The sequence below is a fragment of the Glycine max genome, chromosome 19, assembly GCF_000004515.6.
Source record: "Glycine max cultivar Williams 82 chromosome 19, Glycine_max_v4.0, whole genome shotgun sequence".
Taxonomy (NCBI): Eukaryota; Viridiplantae; Streptophyta; class Magnoliopsida; order Fabales; family Fabaceae; genus Glycine; species Glycine max.
Genome location: NC_038255.2, coordinates 46,588,373 through 46,603,917, shown reverse-complemented (window position 1 = coordinate 46,603,917; position 15,545 = coordinate 46,588,373). Strand labels below are relative to the sequence as shown.

The following is a 15,545-nucleotide window of genomic DNA, read 5'->3' as shown; positions in this document are numbered from 1 at the left end:
AGTGCTGTAAAAATTTAATTAGATATTTTAAGTTCAAATTTTGGATATAATTATGTAATTTAGAATACGTGTGACCTAAAAAATTAAGCCAAGATAGTTGGTTTATTTTACTTGTGGGCAGAAAGAAATAAATTAACTTAAGAATCCTTGTCCCTTACAATTTCCACGAAAAAAGAAGAAAGAAGAATTTTCACCATTGACTACGCGTTGAAATTTCAAGCTTCTCCTTCCGCCAGCCAAATTCCACCGAATCCGTGGATCATAGTCCATAGTTCAAAGAATATAAAATTCATGGCCCAGAAAAAAATCTTCCGTTTTTCTTGTCATTCAAAGCAAAATAGAAAATAAAAAAAACAAATAAAATACCTTCTCACCTTTTTCTTTTTCTTTTTTTTATTTTTATTGTGAGAGAAAGAAATAAAGTTGAGTGTTGAGAATACCGTTTCTTCCAACTTCCACGGTCCAATAATTTTGATTCAGCCATTTTTGTTTCTTTTTCTTTTCTTCTTTCTTCGGTTCCTCACTTCTTCTCTTTTCCCCAAAACACAAGAGAGAGAGAGAAGAAGAAGAAAGAATAATGGAGGGTGAGGGTGCAGCAGTGTGGCAAGGTGCGGTTTTAGGTGGAATAATCTTCTGGCTTGTTTCTGCTTCATACCTCAACGTTACTCGCAAACTTAGGTCTTTCTTACAACCTTGGGTTACTCATCACGTTGTCACTCAAACCCCTATTATCCTCAAGATCCAGGTAACTCTCAAATTCCACCCAAATTGGATTCAATTGAAACAGACCCATATTTTTATTCTCCCTTAGTTTTCAGCTTTTTGATTTTGTTCGTGTATGTGTTGATTTTTTCTTTCTTGGCTGCAGAGTTACGGGTTTGGGTTCCTGGATGCACTTTTCTCTGGGTTGTCTTGCGTTGTTTCTGTGCCCTTCTACACTGCTTTTCTCCCTCTGCTATTCTGGGTACGTATTACTACATGTTATGCTGGTGATGTCAGATTCAACCTACGAACTTTGGTTTTGAAAAAGTCAATTTTGTTGGCTGTGTAGAGTGGTCATGGCAAATTGGCGAGGCAGATGACGTTGTTGATGGCGTTTTGTGATTATCTTGGGAACTGCATAAAGGTGTGTGTTGTTCACTTTCATTTAATGATTTAATTCAACTTTGGATTCGGCCATTAATTTATGTGTGTGTGATCACTGCTTTTACTGCATGTTATTGTATTAAATGCTTCATGTGTTTGTCAATTAACAGGATGTGGTTTCAGCTCCAAGACCTGCTTCTCCACCTGTCAAGAGAGTAACTGCCACCAGAGATGAAGAGGATAATGCGTTAGAATATGGATTGCCTTCCTCTCACACACTTAACACAGTTTGCTTATCTGGGTATTTATTATTCTTTGTTTTTATTTGCTTTTATTTCTAAGTCATCCTACTTGGTTTAGGGCTAGTTTAGCTGGCATGGCAACGGAAAGGGATTCTGAGGCATGTCTTTAGAGTGAGTGAGTTTTTGTGTCATGTCACAAAGGTTCATATTGTGTGGCGGGGTGGCTGCTGAGATGTGCTGTTGAGATGCTATGCTAGATACGTAAACTAATTGATCAGGTGGCATGCCTTATAAGTAAAGTAATATGGTTACATACACTTACTCTTCTCCCTATCTATTTTCTGGTCCCAGGAAGGAGAATAAAAATTAACTGAATGATTAAAACATGGAAATGCATTTGCAAACATGTATTTTATCTATCTTCTGTCAGTTTAACTTGATTAGAACCATCTACTTTTACGAAGTCAGATTATCTATTGAGAATGATGAAACTACTGCTTTCAATTATTTGCGTTAGTCATTAATGGATGTTTTTCCTCGGAACGGATGTTTATCAGCTACCTTTTGCACTATGTCCTGACTCATACTCAAATTCAAGGTGCCTATGTTACTTATCTTGGAGTTTCTCTTGCCTGCATGCTGGTGTTTTTCATTGGTTTGGGTAGGTCTCGGATCACTTTTGCATTATTAGCAGCTTCCTATTGTTGGCCTATTTCACTGCAAAAGAATGAAAATTATTTGTTTTTTGCAGGAAGAATTTATCTTGGCATGCATAGTGTGGTTGATGTTCTTGCTGGCCTTCTTATTGGACTCGTTGTCCTTGCATTTTGGCTTACGGTTGATGAATACATGGACAGTTTTGTGATCTCAGGACAAAATGGTATTCTTCAATTTATAAATTCTGCCCAATATAGCTTTGTTATTTACAGTAACCACAGCACCTGCTGATGGGGGTGGGGGTCCCCTTATTTCTTAAGCATCTTTGCTTATAAATGATTAAAACTACTTAATTTTTTATGTAGAAGTTCTCCCCCCCCCCCCCCCCCCTCTCTTTAATTTCAGTAATCTTGACAAGCTTTCCTTGTATTCTATCTCATAATCTGTTTTTGTTTTTGCTGCAGTTACGTCCTTTTGGGCTGCCTTGAGCTTTCTCTTGCTTTTTGCTTATCCAACTCCTGAACTTCCAACTCCAAGCTTTGAGTATCACACTGCTTTCGATGGTGTTGCATTGGGAATTGTAAGCTGTTTCTACCCTTTAACATCATCTATACTTGTTTCATTTTTATTTTCTTTCATTATGAATAAATATACACAAGATTAAATAATTTCTTCTTGGTATAAGGTTAGACATATTGAGTGAAAACAGGATTTTGGAATATAACACTCAATTAGAGTCATAGACCTAAAGATGTCCTTGGCTGTTTTAGTTTTGTAATTGACCAGCTCTAGACATTCTAGTACTGGCAGCACCAGATCAGAATTTAAAATCTGAGTGCTATTGGGGCTATATCTGATCGGGCTTGAATGTTGACTTCACTGAGTTGGATTTGTATTCACTTTAACTAGCTTAAAACTAACATTCTTTCCCTTGTTGCATATAGTAGTAATGTTAGGTGAATATGCTTTATATAAATCTATGCAGAGTGTTGTAGAATAGAATCAATTGCAGTTTGATATGCTAAGGGATAAATTGTTAGACGATTGACAAGTGCACCAATTTGTTCAAGTAGTAATTAAAACGGTAAGATCGAGCATCGTGTCCACAGGGAATTTATTATACTTCGATGATGCATATTCAGTTTGTAAACAATTTTAATTGCAGTGAAATAAAATGAAATAGCTCATTCATGTTTTCCAGTGATTGTAGTAATTTTTCTTAGCTTAAGAACGAATAACTAAACAAACGCAGAGTTGTAAAATGAAACAAATACCTAGGTGAATGTGTCGGGGAGTATTCTACTGAACTTTCTCTTGACGTGATTAAAGAAGTTTTTCTCTATTTAACATTATCCTAATGTTCCTTGGACCGTTAAATTACTCTAGCTGTAATTCCTCACACGAAAGAGTCTAGCTGTCCTAGTTTCGTTCTTGATTCCTCAACAAACTCATTTTAAGCGAGCCACATTACGCAAAAGATGCAATATTTATTAGATTACTTCACATTATTCCTAGAAATGAAGGCCTCTAGTTGCTCTACCAAGTTCTAAGGACTAGAAGCATTTTCCAATACTTAAATCCTAACAAAACATATAAATGGGTGATCAAGCCACAAATATGGAAAATAAACACAGATAGAAGCAGAGAACACTAGCAATAATATTAAATAGATAGTTAGAGTTTTTACATTAAGAGTGCTCAATGGAAAAACTCTCCAACAATGAAGTGTTTAGCCCTCCATTAGCAAGGAGGGCTCTATACAAGGATGAAATAATATGGAAATGGAATGGTGAAGTGAAAGTGTGAAGAAAAATGTCTTCCTTCAGCCTTGATGCTCTGATCCTTCTTTCCTACGCTGCTTGACGCTTGGTTTTCCACTCCTCTTCCAGTTTTAAAGACTTTTGGACTTCTCAGATTACGAATGTGCGCTCAGCGAGCATGTCTCGCTGAGCGAGCGTTAGTGATTGGGTGCTTAGCGGGATTGGACGCGCTAAGCGCGAGAAGAGACAAAAGTCTCGCTGGGGGGCTGGCTGCGCGCTTAGCGGGCTGCTCTCTGACTTTACATTCTCTAGGGTTCCACTCTTGCTGAGCGAGCTGGCTTCCTCGCTAAGCGATGTCGCTAAGCGAATGAGCCTCACTTAGCCAATCTGGTTCGTTGAGCGAACCCTTCAACAGCATTTCCAAATCTTCTCTTCTTCAGCCTAAAAATCTAAATAAGTTCAACATTAGTCATCCAAATGGAGCTTCCACTGCATAAACTCACACAAAATCAATTATTTACAATTCTCACAAGAAATCATAAAATTAGAATTATGAGTTCAATTGCTGACATTGCTGAGTAAGCCTAGCTCAAGTTGATCAGGTTCTGAACCATGATCCTATTGTGCACAAGACTTGACTAGTTTATTCAAGGAGAAGGAAGGACTGTTAGGTAGCAACACTTTACTGGAGTGTTGGCAAGTGGTTAGTCTGAGTCAGCAGTTAGGAATTCTACCAGTTTTTAGGTAGAGATAGCGGACCAAAACGGGGCACAAGAGAATTGTGGTGTTAGTTTGGGCAGAGAGCTATCACTTAGACCTTATGCTCTGGGGCTGGTGAGTTTTTTCTTCTTCTTGTAATGGCTTTGAGCTCCTCTTTCAGTTGAATGAAACTCTTTTCCAGAAGTATTCTTCTTGGTTTCCTATCACAAGCGATGCTTGAAATGTAGCCGTATGCAGTCCACATCATTGTAAGTTTGTAATAGATCTATCTGGAGATGTTAGAATCAAGCACTCCCCTAGGATTTTTTTTGGTAGTCCTCCAATACTAACTGAGCATGCCAAGAAGGGCCAGAGAAGAGCTGTTCTATGTTTTTGGTTAATTAAATTACTATTCCTTTTATATTTATTTATATTATTCTGTTAGGAGTTTTTCATGGTACAAAAAACCACAGTAGAGAATTTTAAGAGTATCCAGTTATGTTAAAAGATTTACTAGTATTCCGGCCCTACGTTGAGTGTCATGCAGAATTGACTTTTCTCTCTTTTTGCAATTTACTAATTAGAATACTATCTTTCTCACATCTTGAGATGTAAGTTTGTTTAGAGTTCAATTTTTTTTTTCCTTGTTATTCTTTAGTGGAATGATTTTTTTCAAGGACGAATAGTATGAAATGGATGAAATATTAGGCTGGCCTTCACCACGCCAATTATTTAAGCATAGGCAAATTACATTGTTGTTTAAGACAAGGAAGAATTCAATATTTTAATTTTGTATATCAATATTAATTCAATGCTCTTGTCTTCAGGTCTCTGGGGTGCAACAAACATACCATCAATTTCACCATGCCAATGTTCCTCGTTTGTTCTCGTCAGAGCTGACTATACCTGTATTTCTGGGAAGGATGCTATTGGGAATACCTACAATTCTAATTGTGAAGTTCTGCAGTAAGACTCTCGCAAAATGGACCATTCCTGTGGTAGCGAACACCTTGGGCATCCCAATAAAATCAACCGGCTATATACCTACACTGAATGGATCTGTGACAGGTAAAATGTCTGATAAGCTTAAACAAGGTTACTTGCAAAAGCTCCTTTCCCAGCACAAGGCATTCGATGTTGATACCGGAATTAGATTTGTTCAGTATGCAGGGCTTGCCTGGTCTGTAGTTGACCTAGTGCCATCTCTTTTTTCATACATGAGCTTGTGATTTGAAAATTTTGTAGAGCCAGAGACCATCCCATTTCGGTCATATCCAGTCAAAATTATATATCAGAACATACAAGAATAGAGCATTTACACGCGATAAAATTTTGACGTGAGAATCCCTTGTAGACCCATAAAATGTCTCTGCAATCTTTGCAAGCCCCAAAAATATATAAAGATTATGTTCACGTATTAATTTTCTGCAATTAATTTTCATGCCTGTGTCGTAGCAACTAGAGAAAGGCCTTATTCTTATTTCACGTCAATAACTTTAAATTTTGCAATTTCTGATACAACTAGATATAGAAACCAGATAGAGAGCAAGTACAATTTTATTTCATTTTTTGACGAGTTGGGTAAACTTGTAACGTCCCGCACATATCCAGTTATATATGCAATTATTTAATTTTGATTTATATTATAAACGAAAGACATCACACCAGAGAAGAATTAACTTGAATAGGAAGGCCAAGAATCATGTTAACAATTTTTCGTTGTCAACAAATGAATGAAAAGATAGTCATAAAAAATAAAAGTATAAAAAGATAGGAAAATAGCAGATAAATGATAAACGTATAAGTTGAACATAATTCGTAAGAACAAAACTGAATCACTATATCATGCAACTTTAACTGAAAAATGATAGAACACGACAAAAACATCCACGACCAACAAAATCCAGTCATATAGCTTGTAAAGCCATAAAAGGGAGTTACTGAACATAAGATACAAAAAATAAACACGAAAAAACAAACAAAAAATATCCACATTTTGCTGGAACAATACGTATTATGACATCATCTTGGCGACTTCTCCAGACAAGGTGTCCAGCAATTCCTCGAGTGTAATCAGTGGAATGTTACCTGCCTATTATACATCAAAGCAGTCTTTGGACAACCCCCAAAAGCACGGAACGTGTATATCCATGGATTTAAATGTTTACAGCAATCTCGTGATATGAGGATGCGCAACTACCTGAAATTAGTGCAGTAGAGGTAACCATGATATAACAGTATGACATTCAACAGCTACATTATAAGAAGTAATCAGGCGTTCTACGAGTGACATCAGGTTCTCCTCTCCTAGGAGCAGGTTCAAACTGCAAAAAATATTTCAAACTTACTCAAGACAATCCAAGGGTCCAGACTAAAGTAAACATAATTTCACCAAGTAAATTATATTATATTTTGAATAACAGAAAAAGACCTGGATGAATGTGTGACCCTTGCAATCATCAACCTCCAATATGGAAGCCATGTTCCCACATCGGTAACAGTAGTTAGGTGCACTAAAAATGGTAACCACCTTTTGTTCCTGTTTCAACAAAAACAATGAACATATCTAAAATTTTACACCTATAATTCTAAAGGAGAGCAAATGCAAGAGAATCCATAAGAACGACAATTACATGAGCCCAGTTAAATCCATCCATAACAAGCTGATGAGCTCTAGCAATCAATTTAAGGCTGTTAGTGTGATTGAATTGTTCAGATATATCCTGAAAGAAATAATGTCAATTGGAATCAAAATCAAAATAATAATACAAAAACAGTAATAGATCTCTCAATGCTTCAAAATAACATTCAATAATGTAGAGTCAAGAAATTAAAGCTATGTTTACCTGGCCAAAAGTATATCCAGCACCACGAGGAGAAATTCCCCAGCCACATCTGTCATCTGGGTCAGACCACAATAGATCACACATGGGGCCTTCATGAGGAACCTCTTGAACACGATCAAAGTTCCTTATGTTATCAAGGGTCTCAATTGAAGGTGACAGTCCACCATGCAAACAGAATATTTCAGATTCAACCTGGAATGGATATTAAATTAGTAGCTGAATGATCAAAAGTATCTAACTAAAATTTTAACCAACAATTACTAAGTTATCTTTGCCATGCGCTCTAAAACATGTTAGATTGACTGTTGAACAACTTTCATGTTTATTATCTTAATTGAACTAGTCACAAAAGACAATAACTAGACAAGTCTGTCCAGTGAAATTACAAGATATGTCTAGTTTTGAAAATTACAAAAATCTTTTAATAGAAAATGTTAGAAAACTTCCATATCTAGAAATATACTATAACCATACTTAAGCAAACTACATGTATATTTGTTAAAACTAGACATGGGTACAGCTCAGATAAGTCGTAGACAGTAATATAAAGAGGGATAGCATAGTTTTGATTTTAACTTCTTGAGGAAACAGTCAGATGTCATGTTTAAAGGTAAGTCACATGTAAAAGAAGTGGACACCAGAGTTCTGAGCCTTTTAAAAAAAAGGAAATACTGATAACTCCAACTGATGTTGCAAAATGAGAATGTAATATAATCCAAAAATTCCCCCCAAATTCTAAATTTTCAATTTACATGATAACTGACATGTGAATGAGATATGCTTCAAATCACAAACAAAACACGACACTACACAGGGAAAAGATAAGATACTAACCAATGCAGTCAATGGAAAAAAATCAAAAAGGTCTGTAAAGGTCTTCCAAACATTAGCATTACCATACCTGCAAATTAATAATAAACAAGAAATCATATTGTTAAAAACTAGAAACCAAATATCCTTATTTTGTTCTCTCACTTTCACTTTAGATAAAAATTTCCACATTTAATAGAATTATATTCTTTATTTTTTTGGACAAAAACAGGGCAGAATTACTTATTCATTGCATATGTTATGTTAACAAGAACATAGGACACCATACATCAGTATGATATTTTATATCATAAAACTACTATTACATCACTAATTCACTACTAACACAACCAGATGTCATGCTGCCACATCCATCGATATCTAAAACTGAAGATCTCTAACAGTAAAACTAAAAATTACAAATAAAAAAGTTACATAACACCAAATCAACAGCAAAATTCAGATGCTCATACCAGAACTCCAGTTCAGTACATTGAAGTAACAAAAAACTACGTTGGAATTCCAAAAGAGCATATTGCAGGGGAAAGGAAAAATATTTTCTGTCAGCTTCTATCTAAAAGGAAATTTTAGTGACTCCAACATGGTAATACTAATAACAAAATTGAACATCAGTATTTAACAAAACAAACTTCAATTGAAACAACAAAAACATCCTACACAAACAAATCTTTCTCTAGATAGAAACATCTCATGTTTTTCACTTTTGCTCCATAGAACCAATAAATGAAGGTGTTGAAAACTCACTTTCTAAGGCATTCATCATAAAATCCATATACTTGAGTAATCTGCATTAAAGGATGATAAAGGAACAATTAGCTCAACCACCCATACAAGTCTTCAAATCACAGCCAAAAATGTTTAGAAACAACAATTTATCATACAAATACAAAGCCTCCCAGACTAGCTAATTTATGTGCCATTCACAAATAAATAACTACAGTTCAGAAAGTAATTTATAGTTCTGAAAGAGTTAAAACACAAACCTGACGGCTTTCATGGTTTCCTCTAAGAATAGTAATTCGCTGGGGATACCGAACTTTCAGTGCCACAAGGAGCTGGATAGAATAACTAATTAGTATGTCTAACATTCACTGTCAATCAAGGAAAAATTGTATGACAGTATGACTTATTATAAACCACCACAATGCCTAAAATTGTATGTGAAACTAATCTTAAAAAATGATTGTAAGATAATGCAAACTTCTACATAATTTTGATGCATATGCAATCCACCTTTCATCTCTGTGAGCCTTCTAAATATTGACACATTGAAAAGCATTTGCTGTATGATTGAATCCCCTTATTCACCTTTGCAGCACATTCTAAACCCTGAACCATCTACCACTTGGGAATAGTCCCATTTTCTATTTTCATCCTAACAGCAAGAGACGACTTAAACAAAACTCACAGCTCATACAAACTTCATGAACTACCACTTGAGAGCAATTCCCTACCTAATATGTGTTCACATCCTAATGCATGACTAACACAGAAATGTACCCCACAGAGCCACAGAGGTTTGGGGCAGAGAGAGAACAACAAATTTTCAAAAAATAACCATCCAAAGGCAAAGAAAATCAAATAAGTTTATCTTGGTTGTAGTTGTACTTACCGATACAGTCTCAACTGAATAATAACCCCGGTCCACATAATCACCCATAAACAAGTAGTTAGTATCTGGACACTGCAAATAAAACAGGTATATTTAGAATCCATACCTAAATATTCGGAAACATATATTATCCAGAAGCTCACAAAATATTTCACATAATACATTTTCAAAAAATAAAATGTTAACGAACTTTAACAAAATATTAGTTAGGGTCACAGTGGAGTCAATGAGTAGTTCCTGAATTTTACAATTTACTCCTCAATACCTCTGATGCACTTCAATCTCCAAAAGCTTTTTCTTTGACAGGTCTCAATTAGTTAGTTAAGACATTCCCCGGCTGAAACAGAAAATTGAAAACAAAAAGAAATCCACAGTCAGAAATTATACCTTCCCTCCAATTCGAAACAGTTCAGCAAGATCATGAAATTGCCCATGAATATCGCCACAAATTGTCACAGGGCTTTTAACAGGCTGTGGTACAGGAGAGAAACCCCCAAGAAAAAATTAGTTTTCTCTCTATAAGACAAGAAACTAGAAATTAACAGATGCACTAAAATAAAGTGGCATTAATTGGTAGAGACAAACAGCTGTAAAGCAAAAGCAAATTAAGCATTTCATGAAAGAAAGATTGAAAAAATTAGATCCTCCTCCAGAAAACAGGCATTAAAATTCAAAAGCAATGGCATTAGATGAATAAATCAATGAACCCGAATACAGGATGAAAATGATAAAGTTCAATAACTCATTTCTGACTTAACAAATGATTCATGCAAAGCAAGCAGCAAATGGAACAGCAGTCATGCAAGTATATCAATGTTTTTTTTTTGACAGAGTAATATCAACGTTAAAAGACTGGAAGAAAGGGTTGCACCTGAACATTACTTTCATCCATTAAAATCTCCTTAGCCTTCTCACATAAACCTCTGACCTACACAGGCAGTGCATAAAACACAATCATGAGTTTATTTTTTGCATGTTTATTTTTTGACAAGGAGTCAATGATATTTGAGATATCTCCCCAGAAAAGGACATGACTGCTTAAAACAAACAATACAATGACAATCAACATAAAATGAAATGATGGCAAAACCTTTACTAAAATATATTACTCGTGTGGCGATGAAATCCAGACATTTTTTCCATCTTAGTACATTTGAAGTAAACAAACTTAGCAAGGTAAGATCCTTTGCAAGGAAAGACAAATGAAGCAATGTTGCTGCATTAAGAGTGACAAACTAGGTGAGACCACTAAAGTAGTACCCCCTACAATGCCTATCAGGCACCATCCCTTTCTTTTAATCTAATCAATCTTCAACCATGATCAGTGTTAAGTTTCAAATTACAAGTTTGAAACAAAAGTTACAAGTTCGAAAATTGAAGAACAGCACCAAACCCACCTAACTAACTGCATCTAAAATTTTATCCTTCAAGAAATCGCCTCATGTTATCTTAGGGCACTAGCAAAACGGTTTGAGAAAAATCCGATTTCCAGCGTTGAACAGTTTCAAATACAGAAACCCTACGTTTTTCAAACATCAAGCTTCCAAAAACCTAACATAACATCTCTGTAACCTCTAAGAGGACAATGAGACAATCTCCACCAACCAAACTCGCTAACAACATACCAGAACACCTAAAAGCAGATTCCACATCTGAAAATCATTTTTCAGTGAACAAACACTATTAATCTCCTCCCAATCGCTCCACATCAGGTCAAAACGCAACGAATCACCGCATCTGAGTCGCCATTTCGCGAAATCAACACACGCACTGCTAAAACTACTCATACCGGCCGCGAAAGGGAAAGAACTATACAAATCGAGGATAATTGGAGACGTGTGCGGTGTTTTGGTGGGGAAGAGAAGCAGATCGAAGAAAATGGAAAGGAACCTGTTGCTCGGAGAGTGGCTTGCACTGCATGAGCTGGGAGATCTGGTCGTCGAGATCGTGAGAGGACTCGGAGAGCATGGAATTGGCGCCCATCGCGGCGGAGGAGGAGGAGGAGGAGGAGGAGGAGGAGGAGAGCGACGGATCTCCGGCGCCGTTGCAGTGAGTGGGGAACGAAGAGGAAAGGGAGGTCAAAATGGAGAGAGGGCGCGTGAAATAACAAGCAAAGTGCTTGATTTGCACGGTGTCCAACAATCTCTCATTTCCTTTTTCTGATTTTTTTTTCTTGTGGAGGGAAAGACTTCACTCCCTCCAATCACACTCGCCCCACGTAGTGTTTTCTACTTAAAATGAGGGGTTGTGGAATTAAATTCTTAGTTCTTTACTAACATTATTTCATAACTTTTTAATTTTGAATTTTAAAAAAATAATTTAATTTTCATACACTATCATTTTAAGGTGACCAAGTGATGGGAAATAAGATATTAAGGGATGTTTGGTTTACATTTTCATTTTCTATTTTTATTTTTTGAAAATTATTTTTATGTTCAAAAGATTATGAAAACATATTTGATTTTACTTATTGTTTTTTGTTTTCAAGAAATAAAAACACCGAAAATTTATGATATGTTGATTTCTTGTCTTTTTTATATTTGGTTTTACATTCTTTGTCATAACATTTTCATTTCACTCAAAATAAGGTTCATGTTTTCAACTGAAAACACTAAAAATAAAATTTTATTGTTTTCATTTTCTGGTTGTTTCCTATTTTCATTTTTATTGAAAATGTTTTCAAAAATTCAACCAAACACGTTTTCATCACCATTTTATATTTTCAGTGAAAATGAAAACAAAAAACAGCTAAACCAAACACCCCTAATATAGTACTTCAATGGGTTTGATATTTATTATGATCATTGTAAAAAAAAAAAAACAGTCATCTATTACTTTATTTTGTAAATTATAGGAAAAGTAAAACAGATGGACTTTTTCAAAAGAGATTTCAATATAAATTACAAATAAGTATATTTATTAAGTTGCCTATTATATGAGAAGGAAGATATTGAAGTTAATACTCACAACATGTTATTAGGGTTATCAGCTAATATCAAAAGTTTGGTCCAATTAATTGAACATGTGAGTTATTAAAAAATTCTTAATACTTGACAATTGCAAAATAATTATGCACAATATAAAGTTTTTATTGTGTATCTTCAGCCACATTCATTCACAATGAAAATGTATTTTTGTTAGGGTACTTTGGTTTTAAAATATTATTAAAAGGTTGGGGGCAAACTTAGCAAAACAAGTTGTGGGAATAGGCGAATAGCAAGGGCTACATATACTTATTTTTCTATTAGGCTAGTTGAAACAAAATCCATTTTTTTGGAGTTGATATTTCCTCTCTCACTTTTGCTATTCCCACTATCACTTTTTGAAAAGTAGTGAGAATAGATAAAAGTGTCCTTGTGCACATTTTTCTTCTCCTCTTTCTCCACTTTTCTCACCACCCTTTTCCCTTCTCCTTACATATTTTTATTTTTTTATATACAACAAAAGTACGATTTCGTTGTGTTATAGGTTGAGAATCACAGTAGAATCTTATTTCAGTTGTTTTTTTTGTTTTTGTTTTGAAAAACATTAAAATGAAAATATGATTTCGTTGTGTTATTGGATCAATTACAGAACAAAATTATGATTTCATTGTATAGTAGGGATGAAAGTAAAATTACAAAATTGAATCATGATTCTATTGTGCTATTTGGGGTGGAATCAAATAACGAAACAAAATCATGATTGTGTTGTATTATCTAGGGGTGATAAAAAATTATATAATGAAATTATGTTTTTGTTGTGTAATTAGGGGTGAAAAATTACACAATGGAAATATGATTTCATTGTGCACTTGTACAACAAAAACATACTTTCGTTGTGTATTTTTTTTTAACCTCAATTACACAATGAAAATATGATTTGTTGTGCAAATTTTCAGGGGATAGTTTTGGAACATGAGTAAAATGCACCCCATGAGTATTGTCATTAGCAAAAATAATCTGCCATAGCAATACCCGTTTTACTTAACCCGCTACAATTCAAAGTAAACTGGGATGCTTTTGGGATAGTTTTCTGACCTTTGGGCGTTGTGGGCTTGAAAAATCATTTGATTGTTGACATAAAAAAAGGAGGCCACCTCAACCATCGTTTCCAATTTATAATTTTTGTCATTTGTAGCAATAGTTTTAAAAAGTGACCAAAGTATTATAGGATTAAATAATCTTTATAAAATAAAAAATTATTAAAACATAACATTTTTAAAAGACCAATCAATATAAGCACTTACACAATTAACAAACAGTTGTATATACATATATCTTATAAAAACAAATGAAAATACAAAAAAGTGAAATACTTAAATTTGATGAATAAAATAAAAATACATTAATATCATTTTACATAAATAAATTTATACACCACATCAATAAATATACTACTCAAATGAGAGGAAAGCTTTGTAAGCGCATCACATTTAAAAACATTTACTTTGTAATTCGATTTTAAAACACTTCAATTTTTAAAATGTAGTTTTTGGATTTTAGATGTGAAAAATAAATCATTCAACTCATATTTTTTGAAAGAACTAATTTTTGTTATGATGCTGCAACCACAGTCATTATTATTACCACTGATATCACGATTATCATTAATATTATTATTATGATTATCATTTTCATAATTCGTTACTTTCATAACTAAAGATTAGAGAGTAATTTGTACGGTTTAAGTTTAAGATTTGGTATTAAAATTTAAAAACCACAGTTTGAAACTACAAATTATAAATCTGAAAACTATTTTTAAAAAAAATTCAAATAGTGGTATACAGCGCTGGGTTGGGTCAAGCTAATATTTTTTAAATTGTTTGGTGAACTAACTCTGTACGTTTAGACCAACTTTGAAGTTTTTGTACACTGAGACCAAGTTTGTCGTGATAATATTTTTACGTTTTATTTTGTTGAATTTATACAGAAAATATTTTTCATAAAAAAATACCAATGATTTATTTTCTTATGAAAAATAAAATAAGAAAACTATTTTATAATTATTTTTCATCCTTTTTTACAAAAAAAATATTTATTGTATTTAAGTCAAAACTCAATATATTAAATATTAAATAATAAGTTAAAATAAATCATAATTATATATAAAATAAAATAACAGAATCTATTTCGGTCCAGAAAAAATATAATATCAATTTATTGCAATTAATTTATATGTATATTAAAATTAATTATTCTAATTATTAATTAGAAATTTAAGATATGAAAGTGGCCACAGAATAATAAAAATACAGCATACTAGTTATATTTTAATAACTAAATTTCAATTTTGATCCTCCTATTTTTAAATTAAGATATTTAGTTTTTTTAATTTATTTTTCGAAATAAATAATTTAAGTTTTTCTATTAATTGATCATTGAAAATCAAATATTGACTTTGATGTACCATATTAATAATAATAGAACTATTAGATAGGCAATTGACATGTGATGCTTATACAACAAAGTTAAATAAAATGAAAAATAAAAAAAAATTGATAAATGTTGACATTTTATTAAAAGATAAGATAATAAATTATTAAGAGACTTATTTTATTTAGTTAACTTTATAAATATTATATTTTATTTATTGTCAGTTAAGAGTTATAATTTTTTTAAACTAAAAAATTTATAAATTAAAATTTTTTTAATTTATTTAATTATGTTTTTATTTTAAATAATTTAAGTATTTTTATTTTCATTTTACCAATTTATAATTAAATTTTATAAATTAATATATAAATTATTTACATCTGTAAATTGATTTTAATATACGTATTATTTTTATTCTAGTTATACAAGTCAATACAAGTGTAATAAATAACATGTAA

General features: G+C 33.1%; 2 protein-coding genes across 3 annotated transcripts; one reads left to right on the top strand and one right to left on the bottom strand.

Moving 5' to 3' along the window:
• The first annotated feature begins 264 nt into the window (after window positions 1–264).
• Window positions 265–5,865, top strand: LOC100778490 (lipid phosphate phosphatase delta). The gene is made up of 8 exons (XM_006604626.4): window positions 265–745; window positions 869–964; window positions 1,052–1,126; window positions 1,257–1,387; window positions 1,886–1,989; window positions 2,080–2,208; window positions 2,450–2,565; window positions 5,272–5,865. The coding sequence occupies exons 1-8, from the start codon at window positions 578–580 to the stop codon at window positions 5,671–5,673; spliced, it is 1,221 nt and encodes a 406-aa protein (XP_006604689.1). The 5' UTR covers window positions 265–577; the 3' UTR covers window positions 5,674–5,865.
• A 398-nt stretch (window positions 5,866–6,263) lies between these two features.
• LOC100775812 (serine/threonine-protein phosphatase PP2A catalytic subunit) lies at window positions 6,264–11,970 on the bottom strand. 2 transcript variants are annotated; one of them, XR_005889961.1, is made up of 12 exons: window positions 11,624–11,962; window positions 10,605–10,661; window positions 10,121–10,204; window positions 9,734–9,805; window positions 9,105–9,176; window positions 8,866–8,906; window positions 8,125–8,191; window positions 7,291–7,482; window positions 7,078–7,167; window positions 6,876–6,983; window positions 6,645–6,768; window positions 6,264–6,536 (listed from the first exon to the last, which is right to left on the bottom strand). XR_005889961.1 is itself a non-coding variant. In XM_003554436.5 (11 exons), the coding sequence occupies exons 1-11, from the start codon at window positions 11,714–11,716 to the stop codon at window positions 6,703–6,705; spliced, it is 942 nt and encodes a 313-aa protein (XP_003554484.1). In that variant the 5' UTR covers window positions 11,717–11,970; the 3' UTR covers window positions 6,264–6,702. The 2 variants fall into 2 exon arrangements, 1 of the variants encoding a protein (XP_003554484.1); XM_003554436.5 differs by having other exon boundaries at window positions 6,264–6,768; window positions 11,624–11,970.
• Window positions 11,971–15,545: the final 3,575 nt, after the last annotated feature.

What these genes read in the sequence shown, in the direction of transcription:
- LOC100778490 (XM_006604626.4), top strand. Translation starts at nt 578, where the DNA reads ATGGAGGGTGAGGGTGCAGCAGTGTGGCAAGGTGCGGTTTTAGGTGGA. An exon ending in CTATTATCCTCAAGATCCAG is followed by an intron (nt 746 to 868) that starts GTAACTCTCAAA and finishes TCTTGGCTGCAG; the next exon opens with AGTTACGGGTTTGGGTTCCT. An exon ending in ATGGTGTTGCATTGGGAATT is followed by an intron (nt 2,566 to 5,271) that starts GTAAGCTGTTTC and finishes TCTTGTCTTCAG; the next exon opens with GTCTCTGGGGTGCAACAAAC.
- LOC100775812 (XM_003554436.5), bottom strand. Translation starts at nt 11,716, where the DNA reads ATGGGCGCCAATTCCATGCTCTCCGAGTCCTCTCACGATCTCGACGAC. An exon ending in TGTTTCGAATTGGAGGGAAG is followed by an intron (nt 9,806 to 10,120) that starts GTATAATTTCTG and finishes TTTTATTTGCAG; the next exon opens with TGTCCAGATACTAACTACTT. An exon ending in ATTCAGTTGAGACTGTATCG is followed by an intron (nt 9,177 to 9,733) that starts GTAAGTACAACT and finishes TATTCTATCCAG; the next exon opens with CTCCTTGTGGCACTGAAAGT.